This window comes from Bicyclus anynana, chromosome 4 (assembly GCF_947172395.1).
Source record: "Bicyclus anynana chromosome 4, ilBicAnyn1.1, whole genome shotgun sequence".
NCBI lineage: Eukaryota > Metazoa > Arthropoda > Insecta > Lepidoptera > Nymphalidae > Bicyclus > Bicyclus anynana.
The window spans coordinates 17,878,211-17,896,023 of NC_069086.1; the positions used below are offsets into that span (position 1 = coordinate 17,878,211).

Sequence of the window (17,813 nt, forward strand, 5' to 3'; positions counted from 1 at the left end):
TAGAAAATATTATAATGTTTTTTTTGTTACTAATAAGTTTTCTGCATAGGTTTGTGTTTTTGAAGTTGGTAGTACATATTTTATTTTTCAATTATTAACTTAGGTTTATTTTTAACATACTTGAAAATCTGTGTTTTTATTTAATATGTACTTTATTTATATTGTAGGTTCATAAAAGATAAGTTTATAAAAAATATGGTTCTTGAAATAAATATTTTTTCAGTAAAATTATATAATATCATGTACACAAGTGTATTTTTTTACATACAACCCATGTTTAATAAATAAAGTTGAAAATATTTTTCATTGAAACTGAGTTGGCGGTTTTTTGGCATTTTTACTCGAGTAAAAATAGGTAAGTAATAAAAAAATAGTAAGTAGGTGGCAGGATTTGGCAGGTTTTTTAAAAAATTGTGGCAGGATCGGTAAATTTAAGATGGTCACACTGCCCGTAGCCCCGTACCGTCATTCGTCGTCAACCCAACCGTCACCGTCACCGTGCTTCATTGTCATCGTAATATCTATTAATAATCTGTGAATTCTGAAATATGTTCCTTGAATCTTGATTCTGTGATTGTCATTTGTATTTTTATTTTTTGTTTTGTCATTGTCATTCATTCATTTGACGTTTGTGGTTCCGTGCATTCGTGCAAAAGCGCTTTTCTTTTATTTTAATTTCAGTTTTGCTAATCGTTTCCCGTTTGAGAAGTGAAAATATATTTATTATATCTTTTTGTTAATCACTTCGATTACAAACCGTGTTTGAAATAGTAGTTTACCTAAAAACTATCCAGGATGGAAATAGATGAAACATTACATTTACAAGCAAATGGCGACGTTTTCGTGCATCGCCTAAAAGAATTGACAGAGGATGAAAAACATCGTTTAGAGTTACAAAATTCCCGGATGATTTCCGAAGGGAAAGCTTCGAAATTAGAAAAGGAGGCGAAAAAGCATTGGGATTTGTTTTATAAGAGAAATGAAACTAAATTCTTCCGCGACCGGCATTGGACCACGCGCGAGTTTCAAGAGCTAATAAACTTTGATTCTGACGCTAGAATAGTCTTTTTAGAGCTCGGCTGCGGCGTCGGCAACATGATGTTTCCGTTAGTAGAGGAAGGATTTACGAATTTCTACTTTTACGCGTGTGATTTTTCTCCGCGCGCCGTGGAGTTCGTCAAAGCAAATAAGTTGTTCGATGCTAACAGAATGCAGGCGTTTTGTGCTGATTTGACCACTGACGACTTGTTCGAGAACATGGAAGAAGGTACAGTGGACATAGCCAGTTTGATTTTCGTTTTATCTGCCATACATCCGACCGCGTGGGCGCATGTGGCCAAGGTGGCGTACCGAGTGCTGAAGCCGGGTGGTGTGTTATTATTTCGGGACTACGGAAGGTACGACATGGCGCAGTTGAGATTTAAGCCCGGCCACAAGATCGCAGATAACTTTTACATGAGGCAAGATGGGACAAGGTAACCTACAAATGTTAATCCATTCATTAAAGTTTGTGGTATATTATGGGGTACTCTGGATCTACTGGATCGATTTTGAAAGTTCTTTTACAGTAGAAAGCTACATTATTTTGAGTGTTGCTATATTTTACCCCAATATTCTCATGGAAAAGGGAACTATGTAGATGTAAGGGCTAGTATGTTTTAATTTTATAGTTGAAATAAGCAGATGGTCTGTGGATGGTGTTAACTGATTAGAAGAAATCATTCGATCAATGACATCTTATGAAGAGAAACGGCGACCAATGGTGGTGGAGACGCCCCATAACCATCTCACTCCCAATGCAATAAATGAGATTGCAATATTTCTAGTTGCTATGGTATTGGTTGATATTTGTCTATTTCTCTAGGAGATAACAAATGTTGGCTGCATGTCAGAACTACTGTGGATAGTAGCATCACAACAGATGCATTCTACTGTAGCATACAGGTAGTGTGTATGGTGTCTTGGAATATAAGGGCCTGTAGTCATGTGGTATCAGGTCACAAGATCAAGTTGTTTATCGAATCTGTCATTCCTATACATTGTACTAGCGGACCCCCGCAACTTTGTCCGCATGAAACTCTATGTAAACTTTCAACTACCTCTACCCTACCCCTACCCTACCCCTAAGGGTAGGGTAGGGGTAGGGTATAAAAAATAGATGTTGGCTTAATCTCATAGATACCGGATAAGCACAAAAAATTCATCAAAATCGGTCAAGCCGTTTTGAAGGAATATGGCAATGAAAACTGTGACAGGAGAATTTTATATGTTAGATTAGTTTTCGAAGTACAGTAAAAGTTTGACCCATATATAAACTGAATTCTTATCTCACACTTCATAGTAGAAGATAAGGATCCAAGCATTCTGTTTAAATGAGCTTTAATAGAAATTTATTTCCTACTCTTCATACATGATTTAGTTTAAGTGCATCTTAGACTAACTTAAATGAATTTTCAGGAGCTACTATTTCACTGAGGAGGAATTGGCAAGTGTATTTACAATGGCTGGCTTTGAAATACTTATGAACACATATGTACAGAGGAGAACAGTGAACTTCAAGGAAGGGATTGATGTGCCTCGCATATTTGTACAGGGCAAATACAAGAAACCTTCAGTAAAATGGTGAGCAATATACATTTAGTTATCTATCTGTTTCTATTGACTAAATTAGTGGTAAATATTATATTAGTGTCACTTTCACTTCACTAGTTCAAAAAAGTTTCTTATAGTGGTGATCTGGACATGGAAGTTTACTAATATACTAGTGATCGCCCGTGACTCTGTTTACATGAAATTGAGATTTACACAAATCCTGCGGGTACCATTCATTTTAGGGATAAAAAGTAGCCTCTGTGTTAGTCCTCGGTAAAATCCATCTCCATTACAAATTTCAGTCAAATTGGTTTAGTAGGTGTTGTATAATGAAGTACTCCTTAACGCACACACACCTACTGAACCAATTTCATACAACTTGCACTAAACAGTCTAAGATGGAAGTGGGCTAACTTGTTAGGAGGAGGATAAAAATCCACTCTCTGTATGGTTTCTACATGATATCATACCAGAATGTATGGTACGTCTTTGCCAGTAGGGTGGTAACTAGCCACAGCGAAAGCCTTCCACCAGTTAAAATTAGCCAGCATGGGCTAATTATGACAAAGGAAATATTTATTCCTATTTTATATGATGACAAGTGCTAACCATTGAGATTACCATGATTTGCATGTATATTAGCTCTATCTGAATAATAATTACTTTATAAGCCATTACAGAAGCCTTTTCCGAGTTGATGATTTAAACAGCATATCTTTTTGTTACAGAACATATTGAAGATGATAGCTGGTATGACATATGGTATGTTGTTGTTTTAATATTGTTTGTATAATAATATGTAACTGCTGGGTCATAGTAGTCAAGAAAGTATAGTTAGGACTGCAGTAGTGAATTTACAAAGTATGAATAATGTGGTGGTCTTCATACCTTTTCCCTGTGCTGTAGGATACCAATGAACCCACAGGAACTAGGTGATTTCTGGGATAAAAGTAGTTGTCTATCTCCTCTGACCTCCTGCAGTAGTCTATCTTTGAGACAAAGTTTTATAACTGTTGACAAAAACAATCTCACCTCATTGGTCAGAAGACAATGTTAAGTTTTCACAGGTATATTTTAACTATTAACCTAATGATGACTCCATAGTTCATCTGAGTCACCTTGATGTATAACACTCATGTCTTTCGCTCCTATCTGATTCAAAATTATAGAGAATTTAGGTAAGAGGAGTTCATGGCAACTTTGAAATATTAACATTTTGATTACAGATTGGGTTGACAATGAAAACCATGGGATGGCAAGAAAAAGAACTTTATGTAAGTATTAATTTGATAATTATTGCAAATTGTATATTATATATATAAATATAAAACACTGATAGATCCACTGCTTGTGTCTGAAAAAAAATACTGCACCAAACTTTGTGTTAGAATGTTATTTTATGATGACAGCGCAGTGCAGCTGAAAACCTTCTGTTGCGCCTCACAATTGGCATACAGTAGGGTTATCTTCACTTTAGTATACGAGTTGTATGTGGTAAATTTAAATTTAGCTTTGTAGATAAAGGGGTAGGTACACTAACTTGTAAATGAATCTACTCGGAGATTCTCACAGTCATACATTACACATTACACAGGGTTTAAAAATTGCATTACTTTTAAAACTTAAATTAGGGCTACCAATTGTGAGGTTTGATGCAATATAAAATGCTTTAAAAGCATTCTGAACCATATATAATAGTTATTTTTTTATTGTTTGTATTGTCATGTTAAATATCTTTTATGTATACTTTGCAGGTAACTTACGAGGACTGAAGATGTCAAGTTTGCACAGGTATAGTTTGATTTCATATTTTTTTAGCTTAATTTTTATCAAATGAATGTCTTGTAGTTTTAAATTAATAATCAACTACAAACAGTTTGATAGTTCTAAGTTTGTGTACAGCTATTTACTTATTTATATTACAACAGATATATACACTTTGCAGAATCTATACTAATATTATAAAGCTGAAGAGTTTGTTTGTTGTCCGATTTGAAAAATTCTTTTATTGTTAGATAGCCCATTTATTGAGGAAGGCTATAGGCTATATACTATCCGGGTATTCCCACGGAAACGGGAACCACGCGGGTGAAACCGCGCGGCATCAGCTAGTATACTAGAAAAATGTTAACTCATTTGCAGTGAATTTATATCAAATATAGTATAGAGAATAGGACTTCTCTAAACTCTCTAGCTTGTTTCCGCACTTAGCCATGTGATTGGCTGTTGTGAGTAGGTCCCCACTGGATTCATTCCATCCAGCCAAAGCTCACTGCAGAAGTTTAGCAGGCCGCCCAGAGCTATATTTGTATTAAAATTCTTTGGATGTAGGTATCACACTGAAAGAATTGCTTTCTAACCTAATGATGACTCCATAGTTCATCTGAGACACCTTGATGTATAACACTCATGTCTTTCGCTCCTATCTGATTCAAAATTATAAAAAATGTAGTATAGTGTTCACAGCAACTTTGAAATCTTAACTAAGTTTTGTTTACAGATTTGGTTGATCACTGGAGGGAAGAACAGTACTTTATGAACAAAAGTTTATGTATGTATAAATATTTTACCTATGTACCTATATTTATTTTTGCATACAAAGTTACTTTTCCATTGAATATTGTTTAGACAAATTAGTCAGTTTTTTGCAGAAAAATGCAATATACAAATTGTTATTCAACTAAATCATAATAAAGTTATGCAAATCCTGCTTCTACTTTATATTTATTTTAGTGAAAATACTGCGTGGGATAGACAGTTTAATGTGCATATGTTTACACTGAGTTTCCTAACTTTGAAATACTATTTTAACATATTTAAAAAAAGTAAAGCTGAATATTCCATAACCAATGAGGTCCTCGAACCAGCTAAGACTTGATGATCCATAGCTTAAAATGTAACCCAATGAAGCAGTTTTTAATGATGACTTCATAGTTCATCTGAGTTGTCTTGATGTATATCACTCATGTCTTTCGCTCCTATCTGATGTCAAAATATAGACAAATTGAAATGTTCGATTGAAGTGACAAAATTTGACACTAATTTTGTTTTCAGGACCTGAAACTGGAAAATTCAGATTGAATAGAAATACCTGCCTCTTTTCAAAGGTAAATACATTAAATTTTCGTTTAATTATTATTATAATTAACTTCATAAAAGTTAAACTGAGGTGCATATACCAAAAGTTTTCAAGTTACAAAATAATTATGCCCTCATTTAGATTTTTTTAATACAAAATACTTAAAAACACAAAATATCATAGTATTCAGAATTAAATATTCACATGATGATTCTAGATAGGGACATCTGATTATGATGCTGTTAACATAACTATCCTCACTGATATTGTCGGCTAACTTGCAATACTGTCTGCGTCAAGATAACATTTAAGCATAAGTTATCTATTACAGATACTGCACAGTCACACATACTCGTACACACACACAAGGATTGCGGTATATTAAAAGTAAGTTGTCCTATAAACATTTTATTTGAATAGGTCACAATATTAATGTATGCTCCTTATTTACACTGCTATAGATTATTACCAGTATGTATCGATTTTCGATCAATCAAGGACCTGCCCTAGCCATGTGGCACGTCGGTTCTCTTTCTACGATCGCAATCGCTTTGACAAGTAGAAAAATGTATGGGAATGACATTTCCATACATTTTCTAGTTTTCGAAGCGCTTGCGATCGTAGAAAGGGAATCGACGTACCACTTGGTTACATGGGCTGGACGTTACTTTTATGTCAAAGTATATGATCAATGATAAATGCGATTATAAAAACTGTCTCTATAAAATCGATATTTCACAGTTATAATCGTGATTGTCATCGTCAAATAAGGTAGATCCGAATCGCTGCTAGAGTCATTACTGATTCAAACTTGTCTGTCTGTTACCTTTTCACGGCTAAACCGCTGAACCAATTTGGATGAGTTTTGGTACAATGATAAATGGAACCTTGGAGCAGAACATAGGCTTTTTTTATCCTGGAACTATCCATGGTTTTAGCGGTATAACGGAAAAACAAAATAAAGCAAACAGTCGCGAGCATCCCCTAGTATAGTGAAATTATATGGAACTATGCATAACATTCAAGTTTAATGCTATTGTATGTTGCAAAAACATCATGTACATATAAGTAATAAGAATTTTATATCACTATCGTAGTAAATTTGGAAGGAGCTTTAATATGATGACTTAAAATATCAGTCATCTGATTAAGATGATTATAACAATTCTCACTGATATTATCAGCAAACTTCCGATATTGTAGTCTTGTTAAGATGACATTTACAAACAAGTTATCTAATACAGGTACAGCACAGGATTGAGGTAAATTTAAAGTAAGTGACAATGATCTCATTTGGAGGCCTAGCATGTGTCAATGACATATCTCTTGAAAAGAAAAATTAAAAGTTATATTATCAGCTAACAGCGGCGTAATATATTATATCACTCTCTTTCGTTGGTATGAGACGAGAGGGGACGATATTGTCGATGCCGCGTTTATTGGTCGACATTTTAGGTCTGATTCTGGTAGCTAACTGAGTTACCAGGAAATTAAAAATTCAGAGCATCGGAACGATATAATGTACCACGCAATTTGTAGTACATTGTGGCTGTTAAATTGTATAACTGTTAATTAAGCAACAGTATTATTACTAAAACAGTAACTAACTATTAATAAAACAGCTAGTTAGTAACAAATGTTACTAACCAGAAGTTTTATTTACCGTTGATTAATTAATAGTTATACAACTTAACAGCCACAATGTCATACAAATTACGTGGTACATTATCTCGTTCCGACGCAATGAAATTTTCATTTTCTGGTAACTCAGTTAGCTAACAGAATCAAGAATTTTCGTAAATAAAAAAATTAATTGTCTTGATAGTAATCAGTTGTACAAAATGTTCTAGGGATACCTGACTATTTTTCTTTTTATCTTCGCGACATTTCGTTTTGCGCAAAGACCCACCCTGTTTGCAGTATGATGGTAAAAACTAAAAAGGGGTAGGAAGTACTCGTACTATTGTGTGCTATCACTTTAACAAGTGTTTTAACAAATATCTACATATTTTTTCATATAGTGTTTTTAAAATAGCATGGATACCTACGGTGAAGTTCGTTTCACTCTCGATAATAGTACATATTATGAAGTGTCATAAGGCAACTGTCACTGTACCCATGCTATTTGAAAAACACTTAAGATATTTTAAGGAGCTATGGCATGTATTATATGATGATTCTAGATAGGGACATCTGACTATGATGCTGTTAACATAACTATCCTCACTGATATTGTCGGCTAACTTGCTATACTGCAGCCTGTGTTAAGATCACATTTAAAACTAAATTATCTTTTACAGGTACATCACTCACATCTATACACAAGGATTGCTGTAAATTAAAAGTAAGTTCTCGTCATCAACCCATATTCGGCTCACTGCTGAGCTCGAGTCTCCTCTCAGTATGAGAGGGGTTAGGCCAATAGTCCACCACGCTGGCCCAATACGGATTGGCAGACTTCACACACGCAGATAATTAAGATAAATTTCTGGTATGCAGGTTTCCTCACGATGTTTTCCTTAGTAAGTTCTGCTAAGTGTTAATTACTTGAAAATGTTGAGCCTATACTGTTGATACTGGTCACAGATTGTGTGTTACTAAATGGTTTAAACCCAACGATTTTATACTTTTAGATATGTTTAGTGCCTACAAAATCACTGCAAAAAGTGATCCGAATTTAGCTACTCCACTTAGTGCACACATGCCTAATTTTGTGTTTACTTACACTATATATTTATGTATATATAGCTCGTAGACTTCCTGAACACCTTGTTGATGGTATTTAGGTATTATTTTGTTTAAATAACTTTTGTTGTTTACCATCTTTACCTTGCAACTAAATGAAATTAAGACAATTAGCCACTTTTGTTCCACTTCAATTTCGATCTGTTAGTGACATATCTATTAGTTATAAAATCTTTGTTAAAACCAGATTATTTTTTGTGTGACCATGATCTGATGGTATCAGATTGAACATTTAATATAGTTTAAAATAGAAAATGCTTGTTTAGAAGATAGATGCCTATTCACTTTAAGAGTCTATAAGAGACAAGAAATATACTTGGAAAGGGTATTACAGACTAAGGTCTGTAATACGTCATACAAGAAAATATTATTTTAATGATGATTCTAGATAGGGACATCTGATTATGATGCTGTTGTTATAACTATCCTCACTGATATGGAGCTGACTTGCAATACTCCAATTGTTATTGAGATCATGTATGAAAATTGACTCTTTGTCTACAGGTACCTACCTATATTGGATTCATTCAGCCTTATCAACAGTAAATGAAGTAAGTAAATTTAAAATTTCAAGTAATGTGAGGGTTCTTATTTGTTACATCTTCATGTTAAAACACAAAACTGAATTTCAACAATGGAACCCTACATTATGAGCCAGTAACAGGCTATATTTCGTCGTATTCCGTATTTTCACGGGGACGCTAAGTATATCAATACCTCAACGGTTAGAGCGGTTGGACTCATCACCGAGGGGTGGTGGTTCGATCCCCGCCCCGTTGGTCTATTGTCGTACCCACTCCTAATACAGTCTATCCTGATTAGTTGGAGGGGAATGGGAATCAGTCATATTTAAAAGATATGACATTATTTTCTTTAAAAAAAAAAATACAAAAAACTTTAGGATATGTTTATGGTTTAAACAAATCATATGATGACTGAAAGCATAGTTCACCTGATTAAATCGTGACGAACGATTGTGTTCCGCTGGCTGAAAATTTGTTACTGTTTAAATCTATTGAAGTTTACTTGATACAGATAATTTATTCAATTTCCTTTGTTTACAGGAACCACTTTCGAAACATTGCTTTAAACGGATTTAATATAAAGTAAGTAGTAATAAATTCAAGTTCATTATTTTGTCTAATCATATAATACATATTCTAGTTATTTACGCTATGTAATTCTAGAACAGCTTTAGTTTTGGATGTGTTTGTTGGCTGAGATTGTTGTGGGCTCTTCTAGGTCCAAGGCGCATTTGGAACCCTCGTAGCTTTAATTTTAAGTTTTCGACTTATTATTATCACCATTATCTATAAATATTATTACCCGACGTTTTGAAAGTGCTTGTAAACTAAGCCTAATTGAAATAAATGAATATTGATTTTATTTGATGAAAATTGGGACACCTTTGTACCCGTTTTTTGCCTGTACTCTGTACAGGTAATATATAACCAAGCAAAACCGCGAGGCAAAGCTAGTAGTGAAATAAAAAGTAAATAAATAAGTAGATGAGTTAGTATTTAATGATGACTTGACCTTCAGGTCTCCCTCAACAGAGAGAACCCAAATCACCATGTTGACCAATTTAAGCGTCTGACCTTTGTTGAAACTAAAAAAAAATACCGTCGAAATTTTCCATTGTAAATTAAGAATATTTAATTTCTTTCCAGGATCTTTCGAGGATATATGGAAGATAATAAAAATGGTTTTGCACAAATAACTACTAATTGGGTAAGTTGTAAAATTGGATAAGACTTGTTATATTTTTAAAAAATATTATGTACATAATAATAAATCGTAGGTATTATTTTTATATAAATGGGAGTTCTATTATTAAAATACATATAGACAGTTATAGTGAAATAAAAGTATTTAAATTGATTTAAGTATTAAATGATGACCAGACCTTCAGGTCTCCCTCAACAGAGAGAACCCAAATCACCATGTTGACCAACTTACGCGTCTGACCTTTGTTAAACTAAAAAAACATGCAATCGAGGTTTTCCATTGTAAATTAAGAATATTTCATTTCTTTCCAGGATATTTTGAAGACATATGGAAGATAATAAAAATGGTTTTGCACAAAATAACTGACGAATTGGGTAAGTTGTAAAATTTGATAAGTCTTGTAATGTAAAAAAAATATTATGTACGTAATAATTACTCGTAGGAAATATTTTTTAATTAAGTGGGAATTCAATATTAAAATACATATAGACAGTGAAATAAAAGGGAAAAGTATAGGAATTGATTTAAGTATTAAATGATGACCAGACCTTCAGGTCTCCCTCAACAGAGAGAACCCAAATCACCATGTTGACCAACTTACGCGTCTGACCTTTGTTAAAACTGAAAAAAAAAAATACAATCGAAATTTTCCATTGTAAATTAAGAATATTTAATTTATTTCCAGGATCATTCGAGGATATATGGAAGATAATAAAAATGGTTTTGCACAACATAACTACGAATTTGGTAAGTTGTGAAATTTAATAAGTATATAGTCAGATCGGGTAGGTATTTTAAACAATGTAAATAAACAAAAACAGCTGACTCAGGGGTGCTCAACATTTTACTACAGCATTATTTACGAATATTGTCATGAAATAAAACTTCCTTTGATAACCAATATTTTTTTTATTCTATATTCCTATATCCTGTTATTTATCTAACAGATAATGTTTCACTTATATTCAGGGTTCCGTAGTCAATAAAGAACCCTTATAGTTTTGTTTTTTATTATGTATAAGCAAGCATAAGGTATCCTCGACATATTTAAACACATTAATCAAAACGGTTTTCTCAGAGGACGATAAGGGTGATAGCTTCGTACGTTTCTTTTTTGGTGACGGAAACGATAGCAATGCGGAATAACTGCTCCGGCTAGTACCAGGCTCCGCTTCACTCATTTTCGTACTAAACTAAATAAAATTAATAAATTAATTAATTAAACAAATAAAAAACCCGACTGCCTATATGATACAAAAACTGAAAAGAAAAAAAACAAGTTCAGTCCAGAAGTGTAGAAAAAAATTAGAAAACAGTCGGGACCTATTATATTGAATATAATGATTTACGTCTACATTTTTTAATAGGTCCCCACTTTAGTTTAATCAGTTTTTGTATCATTTATGCAGTCGGGTTATTCGTTTATTTAATTATTTTATTTCATAATTTTTAGTTAGATAGATGGTGAATTTCGGATTTATTTGTTACGTTTGTTACAAAGTACGATAGTGTATACCTACGTCCAATCGAGGATAAGTAAATATTCAAAAAAATCTACGGAACCCTCGGTGGGCGAATCCGACTCGCACATGTCGAGTTTTATAATCAATATATTTAATTTAGTCTATTTAAGGTATTTTATAACTACACTTCATAAACCTTATAGTCGTCCGCCTCGTGTATTATGTATATACAATTAATAAATAACGTTTTTCTAATTGTAGTTTTTTTTTGGCCATTATATACCATTTTGAAATTCTCACAAAAAGCCCTTGAATTTGATTCCCTTGTTGCAATATTTAAAAAAAAATCACCTCGATTCTATAGCATCTCACAGTCGTCTTGTTGGTTTTTTTTTAATTTCACCTATCTAAGAACACTTGGGTTATTAAAACAAATCTAAGGATATCTGAATTACGTAATTCCGTTCAGCGGTTTCGAAGATATGAGGTAATAAATAATACATACAAGATACGCGCGAAAAACAAACAACAAATAAACAATAATTAACGAAACGAGAACAAAACGAAATAATAAAAATTACAAAGGAAGAAAATACGCCCAACAGTCTGGATTTAGTTAACGAATACTGTGAGGTAGGAGTATTAGTCACAGACAACAAATAAAGTAGTGTTTTGTGCTGTGAAGTGTGTGTGTGTGAAATGTCAAATCTTCTTTCACTTAATAACACAAAATCAAAAAATTAATCATAGTATAGGGTATTTCTGCAATAAATGAAAGGTAAAATTCACATTAAAATAAAAGAAAACATCTTCTTTTGATATGAAAATACGACATTTATAAAAATTATTAAAGTTATTATTTAATTTTATAAATGCACATTTAATACCCATAAAACTCAATATCTTTATTTTTCATAATGGTTTGTGACTCATGTCTGCTTGGGTTCTTTTTATGTCGTTTGTATTGTTTTTGTGCAAACTCTATATATTTAACATAGAGGAATTAGAAATGGAAATGCATCGCACCCAAATGCAGCAACAAAATTGTCTGTCGTTTTTTGAAAGGGACGAGGTAAACTCAGTCATTGAAAATATTTAACAAGAATAAATAATAAAATATTTAACAAGAATAATATAATCTGTACACAGAACGTTAAATTAATGGATTGATGTTCTGTTCGTTCGTTCGTTAGAAGAATAGAATCGATTTTTCTTTTAGATATTGTTTTTATTACAAATTTATTATAAATTATAATTATGTTTTTGACGACCTCCGTGGCGCACTGGTACGCGCGGTGGATTTACAAGACGGAGGACCTAGGTTCGATCCCCGGCTGGGCCGATTGAGAATTTCTTAATTGTGCCAGGTCTGGCTGGTTACCACCCTACCTACAAAACGTATCGCTAAGCGATTTAGCGTTCCGGTATGATGTCGTGTAGAAATCATACCATCCATCTTAGATTGCATCATCACTTACCATCAGGTGAGACTGAAATCAAGGGCTAACATGTAAAGAATAACAAAAATAAAATAGAAATATTTTCAAATTGAACGTCACGTCATCTTTTACTGAATTAGAAGTTGTTGGCCGTTTTTTATGCCATTGAACTACTTACTACACAAACCGGAATATTTAGGGAGTTTTTTAGACGACGAAAACGATTACAACAATGAAACATCGATACAATCGAACAATCTAACGCGTTTGTTAGTTTTTTTACACGCGTTAGCCGCTCAACTATCCCAGTCGATTTTACAAACACTTCTAAATGCCCCGCTCTATATAGATATATCGTTGATTCTTTGACAGAGAGGTAACGTCTTGCGAGGTAGGTCCTTCTATTATTGGTCCGAGATAATTAATTTATTGTTTGTGAATCCGGGCTCAAAAGGGTTAGAACCCAGAGCCGTAAAGCTTATTATTAAAAATACAATGTATGTGAATCGAAACGAAAAGTGTCGCCCTAAAAGAACCTTTTTGAGAAGTGATATGGTTGTGTAAAAAGCCTAAAGTTGTGGACTATAGTAGCTTAAAAAATATATTGTATGTTTAAATAATAGGTAAATATAATTACTTGTACAATTATCCGCCCACTTTAGTATGACGGGAGTATATTAATGTGGACGGATAATTGTGCCTCTGAGTATATATAAATGAGAGTTTAATGTTACAATATAGACAGTGAAATTAAAAGAAAAGTATTTAAATTTATTTAAGTATTAAATGATGACCAGACCTTCAGGTCTCCCTCAACAGAGAGAACCCAAATCACCATGTTGACCAACTTACGCGTCTGACCTTTGTTGAAACTAGTAACGCATATCCTTTTTTTATGTTGTAAATAAATTGTTTTTATTTACTTTCAGAATCTTTGTGGAATATGGAAGATAATAAAAATGACTGGAAAATTAATTACAAATTGGTGAGTTATTAAATTGATAATTAGCCTTGCTATGAATAATAATATAATATAATAATGAATAATACAAAAAAAAAGAGATAAAAATGTTTATAATATTAAAATAGCGAAATAAATAAGAAAACTAAGCAACTTTAAAGTATTATTAATTATTAAATGATGACTAGACCATCAGGTCTCCCTCAACAGAGAGAACCCAAATCACCATGTTGACCAACTTACGCGTCTGACCTTTGTTGAAACTAGTAACGCATATCCTTTTTTTATGTTGTAAATAAATTGTTTTTATTTACTTTCAGAATCTTTGTGGAATATGGAAGATAATAAAAATGACTGGAAAATTAATTACAAATTGGTGAGTTATTAAATTGATAATTAGCCTTGCTATGAATAATAATATAATATAATAATGAATAATACAAAAAAAAAGAGATAAAAATGTTTATAATATTAAAATAGCGAAATAAATAAGAAAACTAAGCAACTTTAAAGTATTATTAATTATTAAATGATGACTAGACCATCAGGTCTCCCTCAACAGAGAGAACCCAAATCACCATGTTGACCAACTTACGCGTCTGATTTAAATAAATTGTAAAGATCATGAGTTACTGAAATCCATTTGAATCTGAATATAAAAGGTTTCACTTATTTCCAGGTACACACTAAAGGGAGATGAAAGCTACTAACAGATAACAAATGTAATAAAGGAATTACGGTTTTGGTAAGTGTAAAAAAATCATTTTTATGTCTGAACCATCAATCTATTAAAAAGTGGATGCACAATTAGCGACCAAAAAACGTCTCCACTCAATGAGTGCCAAACACAACTTCTTGGCACTCAATTCAAGTATAAGAGTTTAATGATCTGAACTAATAATAGAAAAAGCGTAGATTTCATTTTTTGTTTAGTTTCTTTGTTACAAACCACTGAACTGATTAAAAAAAAAATTATACTAATAGAAAATGACATAAGCGGCATGTATCTTAGGCATTATTTTATCCCAGTATTGGAGATGTTTGCAATTAATATTATAAAGGAGATAATTTAACCCATTAGAGGTCAAATGAAAAGTACAAATGATATTTTGAAATAATCTTCACTTACTTATTAAAAAACAAAGAAACAAGCATGAAATTGAAGAAAATACTGAAAAATATTAGATTTCATGAAATTACAGGGATGTGCACAACTGAGTACAATGACCGCTTATGTATAAAAATTTTCAAAATACGCTTTATCAACACAAAGTGTTTTGAGACACTTCTTACATTACCAGCGCACTCTTACATGACAAAAGACACACTGCAGCGGTCTTTCAGTTTTGATGGGGTGACCTATTTATAGAATAGTACTCGTTGATCGTTACTAGTATCAAAATTCATTACATATAAAAGCCAAGAATTAGCATCGGACAAATCGAATATGTAAGTAAATAACACCCACCACCACTTTTTACCATGAACAGCAATTCTGTATAACGAGATAGACTCGACAAGTTCATCAACGCCACCTATATTTTTGTTGTAAGTTTGAAATAAATGTGGTATCGCTACGTCTGTTTTCTCCCACTATTTTGGACTCCGTCGCTTGACAGTCCCTTATGGTTTTATGGTGTCGTACTTAGTTGCCATTATACATACACTATATTATATATAATATATATTCCAAGCCTATATCTTCATCTAGAGACCAGTACATTGCTTCTTGGGGTAACTTGTGATATCCAAATACGAGATTTTCTATATAATATAATCATATCAACAATCTTTTCAAATATTTGTATAGGCCCCTTAGCTCTTCACAAATCCCATTTTTCCTATCACTGACTTCGCAAGGTGTTGTGATGTTGAAGTGTATGAAGGGGCACATTTCCGCCAGATTGGCATCGGATTGGATTGGCGGGTAACATCATGTCGTCTTCTTTTTGACGCCAGTTCATCATCACTATCGTCGTTACTGCCATCTTCGGGATTCGTAAATACCTCTATAGTATGAGGTACATCATGGGGCATGAAACACCCTGCTATATCTTCCTCGGCACCTTCCTCTTCATCAGTCAATGTGCTTGGATCGGGTGGTATGATAGCAAAATCACTTTCATCGTCATCACTATTTCGTAAAACACCATCAACAGCTGCCTCGAGCCCTAGGTAGCATTCTCGAGGTGTAAATTGTTGTTTATTTATTACAAGGAATATGTAAACTAAACCAGTTATTTTACTTACGTATGTTGTCATTGTACGCAAACGCGTACAGTACAATTTGTATGACCCTATTTTCGTTTTAGTTGTAAATAACTTATTGTATTCTAATTCAAATCTTACTTTGACATCTATTTTCTACTAATGTTATGAAAAAACAAACTTTTTATCGATGGTTATGAAAAAAAATATAATATCATTCACTTACGTGCACAACGTTTCCGTGATGCAACTTCAACTGACACTATTTATCAAAAAATGTCAGACTACCCGCATAATGTTTAACAAAATATCTAAACAGTTTTATAATAAAGTAAAATTATATGATTACCCTACTTAACTTTCCGAGTTCTACAATCTACACCTATGGATATGTCTGTACTCAGTTGCGTACAGTGACCTCAAATGGGTTAAGTACTAAATGATGACTTGACCTTCAGGTCTCCCTCAACAGAGAGAACCCAAATCACCATGTTGACCAACTTACGCGTCTGACCTTTATATATAAATTAAAAATATTAATCATTGTTAACACAGTGACTTAATTTTTTTTTAATTGTTTCCCAGGTGTACGGGGAATAAATATGGAGAACTAATTATGTAAGCTAAGTTTAATATTTTTTTTTATTTAACGTAAATTTGCCTGAACTAAAATTTGCTTATATTACAAACTCATTTGTTGTTGAGTAGTGTTACTTTGTATCTATGTTTTGTATAACTCGCAAGTTCGAGTTTCGAATTCAACTCTTTATCTTTCTCATTCTATATTATCGTGTTTTTTTTTATTTTCTACAAGTTAGCCCTTGACTACAATCTCGCCTGATGGTAAGTGTTGATGCAATCTAATACGAAAGTGGGCTAACTTGTTAGGATAGGATGAAAATCCACATCCATTTTGGTTCGGTTTCTACAGGACATCGTATCGGCACGCTAAATTACTTGGCGGTACGTCTTTGCTGGTAGGGTGGTAAGCCACGGTCGCAGCCTCCCACCAGCCAAACCTGGACCAATTAAGAAATCCTCAATCGGTCCAGCCGTGGATCGAACCCAGGACCTCAGTCTTGTAAATCCACCGCGCATGCCACTGATTACGAAGGCTGTCATTCTATAATATCGTGTTAGACAAAGAGCGATGTGAGAGTGAATTTCGAAACTCGCATTAGCGAGTGATAAAAACGTTAAAGAATGGGAATCAAAATGTTTTGTGATTTATATCTGGCAAGTTCGTTGATAACACTCCCATGATATGCGGGCGACAGGGGGAAAGACTGCGGGTGTGAAATCGTGCGTGCCGGGAAGTGATTTGCATCAGTCGTGGGTTTTTCATTCATCGCTATGCGCGCAACATCGGGAGTGTTACGAACGAAGTTGCCAAGCTATAAATGTATTTTGAAAACAGTTTGTTTTTGATAATATACCTGTCTGTATAATTTAAAAGGAATGCTTTTAGGCCATAAAGGCACTTCTCTGTACGCCAGACGGAAAGCATTGTGATCCAAACTGCCGAGCTGCATACCTTGCATGTCTCGGTTATATAGATTTACTACAAGTTTAATAAAAAATAAATCTTTTCAAAATGG

The 17,813-nt window shown here is 33.3% G+C and overlaps 1 protein-coding gene and 3 non-coding genes across 5 annotated transcripts in view; all 4 read left to right on the forward strand.

Moving 5' to 3' along the window:
* The first annotated feature begins 608 nt into the window (after nucleotides 1-608).
* LOC112055943 (tRNA N(3)-methylcytidine methyltransferase METTL6) overlaps nucleotides 609-17,813 on the forward strand; it is a 17,798-nt gene continuing 593 nt past the window's right edge. The window contains exons 1-18 of one of the 2 annotated variants that reach the window (XM_052891544.1): nucleotides 609-1,475; nucleotides 2,458-2,622; nucleotides 3,321-3,354; nucleotides 3,819-3,866; nucleotides 4,347-4,383; nucleotides 5,093-5,143; nucleotides 5,647-5,699; nucleotides 6,003-6,058; nucleotides 7,972-8,015; nucleotides 8,921-8,967; nucleotides 9,481-9,522; nucleotides 10,087-10,147; nucleotides 10,456-10,518; nucleotides 10,830-10,891; nucleotides 13,976-14,031; nucleotides 14,328-14,383; nucleotides 14,687-14,752; nucleotides 16,801-16,833. In XM_052891544.1, the coding sequence (XP_052747504.1) occupies nucleotides 796-1,475; nucleotides 2,458-2,622; nucleotide 3,321 (846 nt within the window). In that variant the 5' untranslated portion in view covers nucleotides 609-795 and the 3' untranslated portion in view covers nucleotides 3,322-3,354; nucleotides 3,819-3,866; nucleotides 4,347-4,383; ... (11 more) ...; nucleotides 14,687-14,752; nucleotides 16,801-16,833. Of the gene's footprint in view, nucleotides 1,476-2,457; nucleotides 2,623-3,320; nucleotides 3,355-3,818; nucleotides 3,867-4,346; nucleotides 4,384-5,092; nucleotides 5,144-5,646; nucleotides 5,700-6,002; nucleotides 6,059-7,971; nucleotides 8,016-8,920; nucleotides 8,968-9,480; nucleotides 9,523-10,086; nucleotides 10,148-10,455; nucleotides 10,519-10,829; nucleotides 10,892-13,975; nucleotides 14,032-14,327; nucleotides 14,384-14,686; nucleotides 14,753-16,800; nucleotides 17,808-17,813 lie in introns of those variants that run through there. The other variant, XM_052891545.1, reaches the window with a different exon arrangement.
* LOC112055945 (small nucleolar RNA snR60/Z15/Z230/Z193/J17) lies at nucleotides 3,671-3,756 on the forward strand. Its single transcript, XR_002887549.1, has one exon. It is a non-coding gene; the product is annotated as a small nucleolar RNA snR60/Z15/Z230/Z193/J17 (small nucleolar RNA).
* On the forward strand, nucleotides 4,947-5,034 carry LOC112055946 (small nucleolar RNA snR60/Z15/Z230/Z193/J17). Its single transcript, XR_002887550.1, has one exon. It is a non-coding gene; the product is annotated as a small nucleolar RNA snR60/Z15/Z230/Z193/J17 (small nucleolar RNA).
* LOC112055944 (small nucleolar RNA snR60/Z15/Z230/Z193/J17) lies at nucleotides 5,503-5,586 on the forward strand. Its single transcript, XR_002887548.1, has one exon. It is a non-coding gene; the product is annotated as a small nucleolar RNA snR60/Z15/Z230/Z193/J17 (small nucleolar RNA).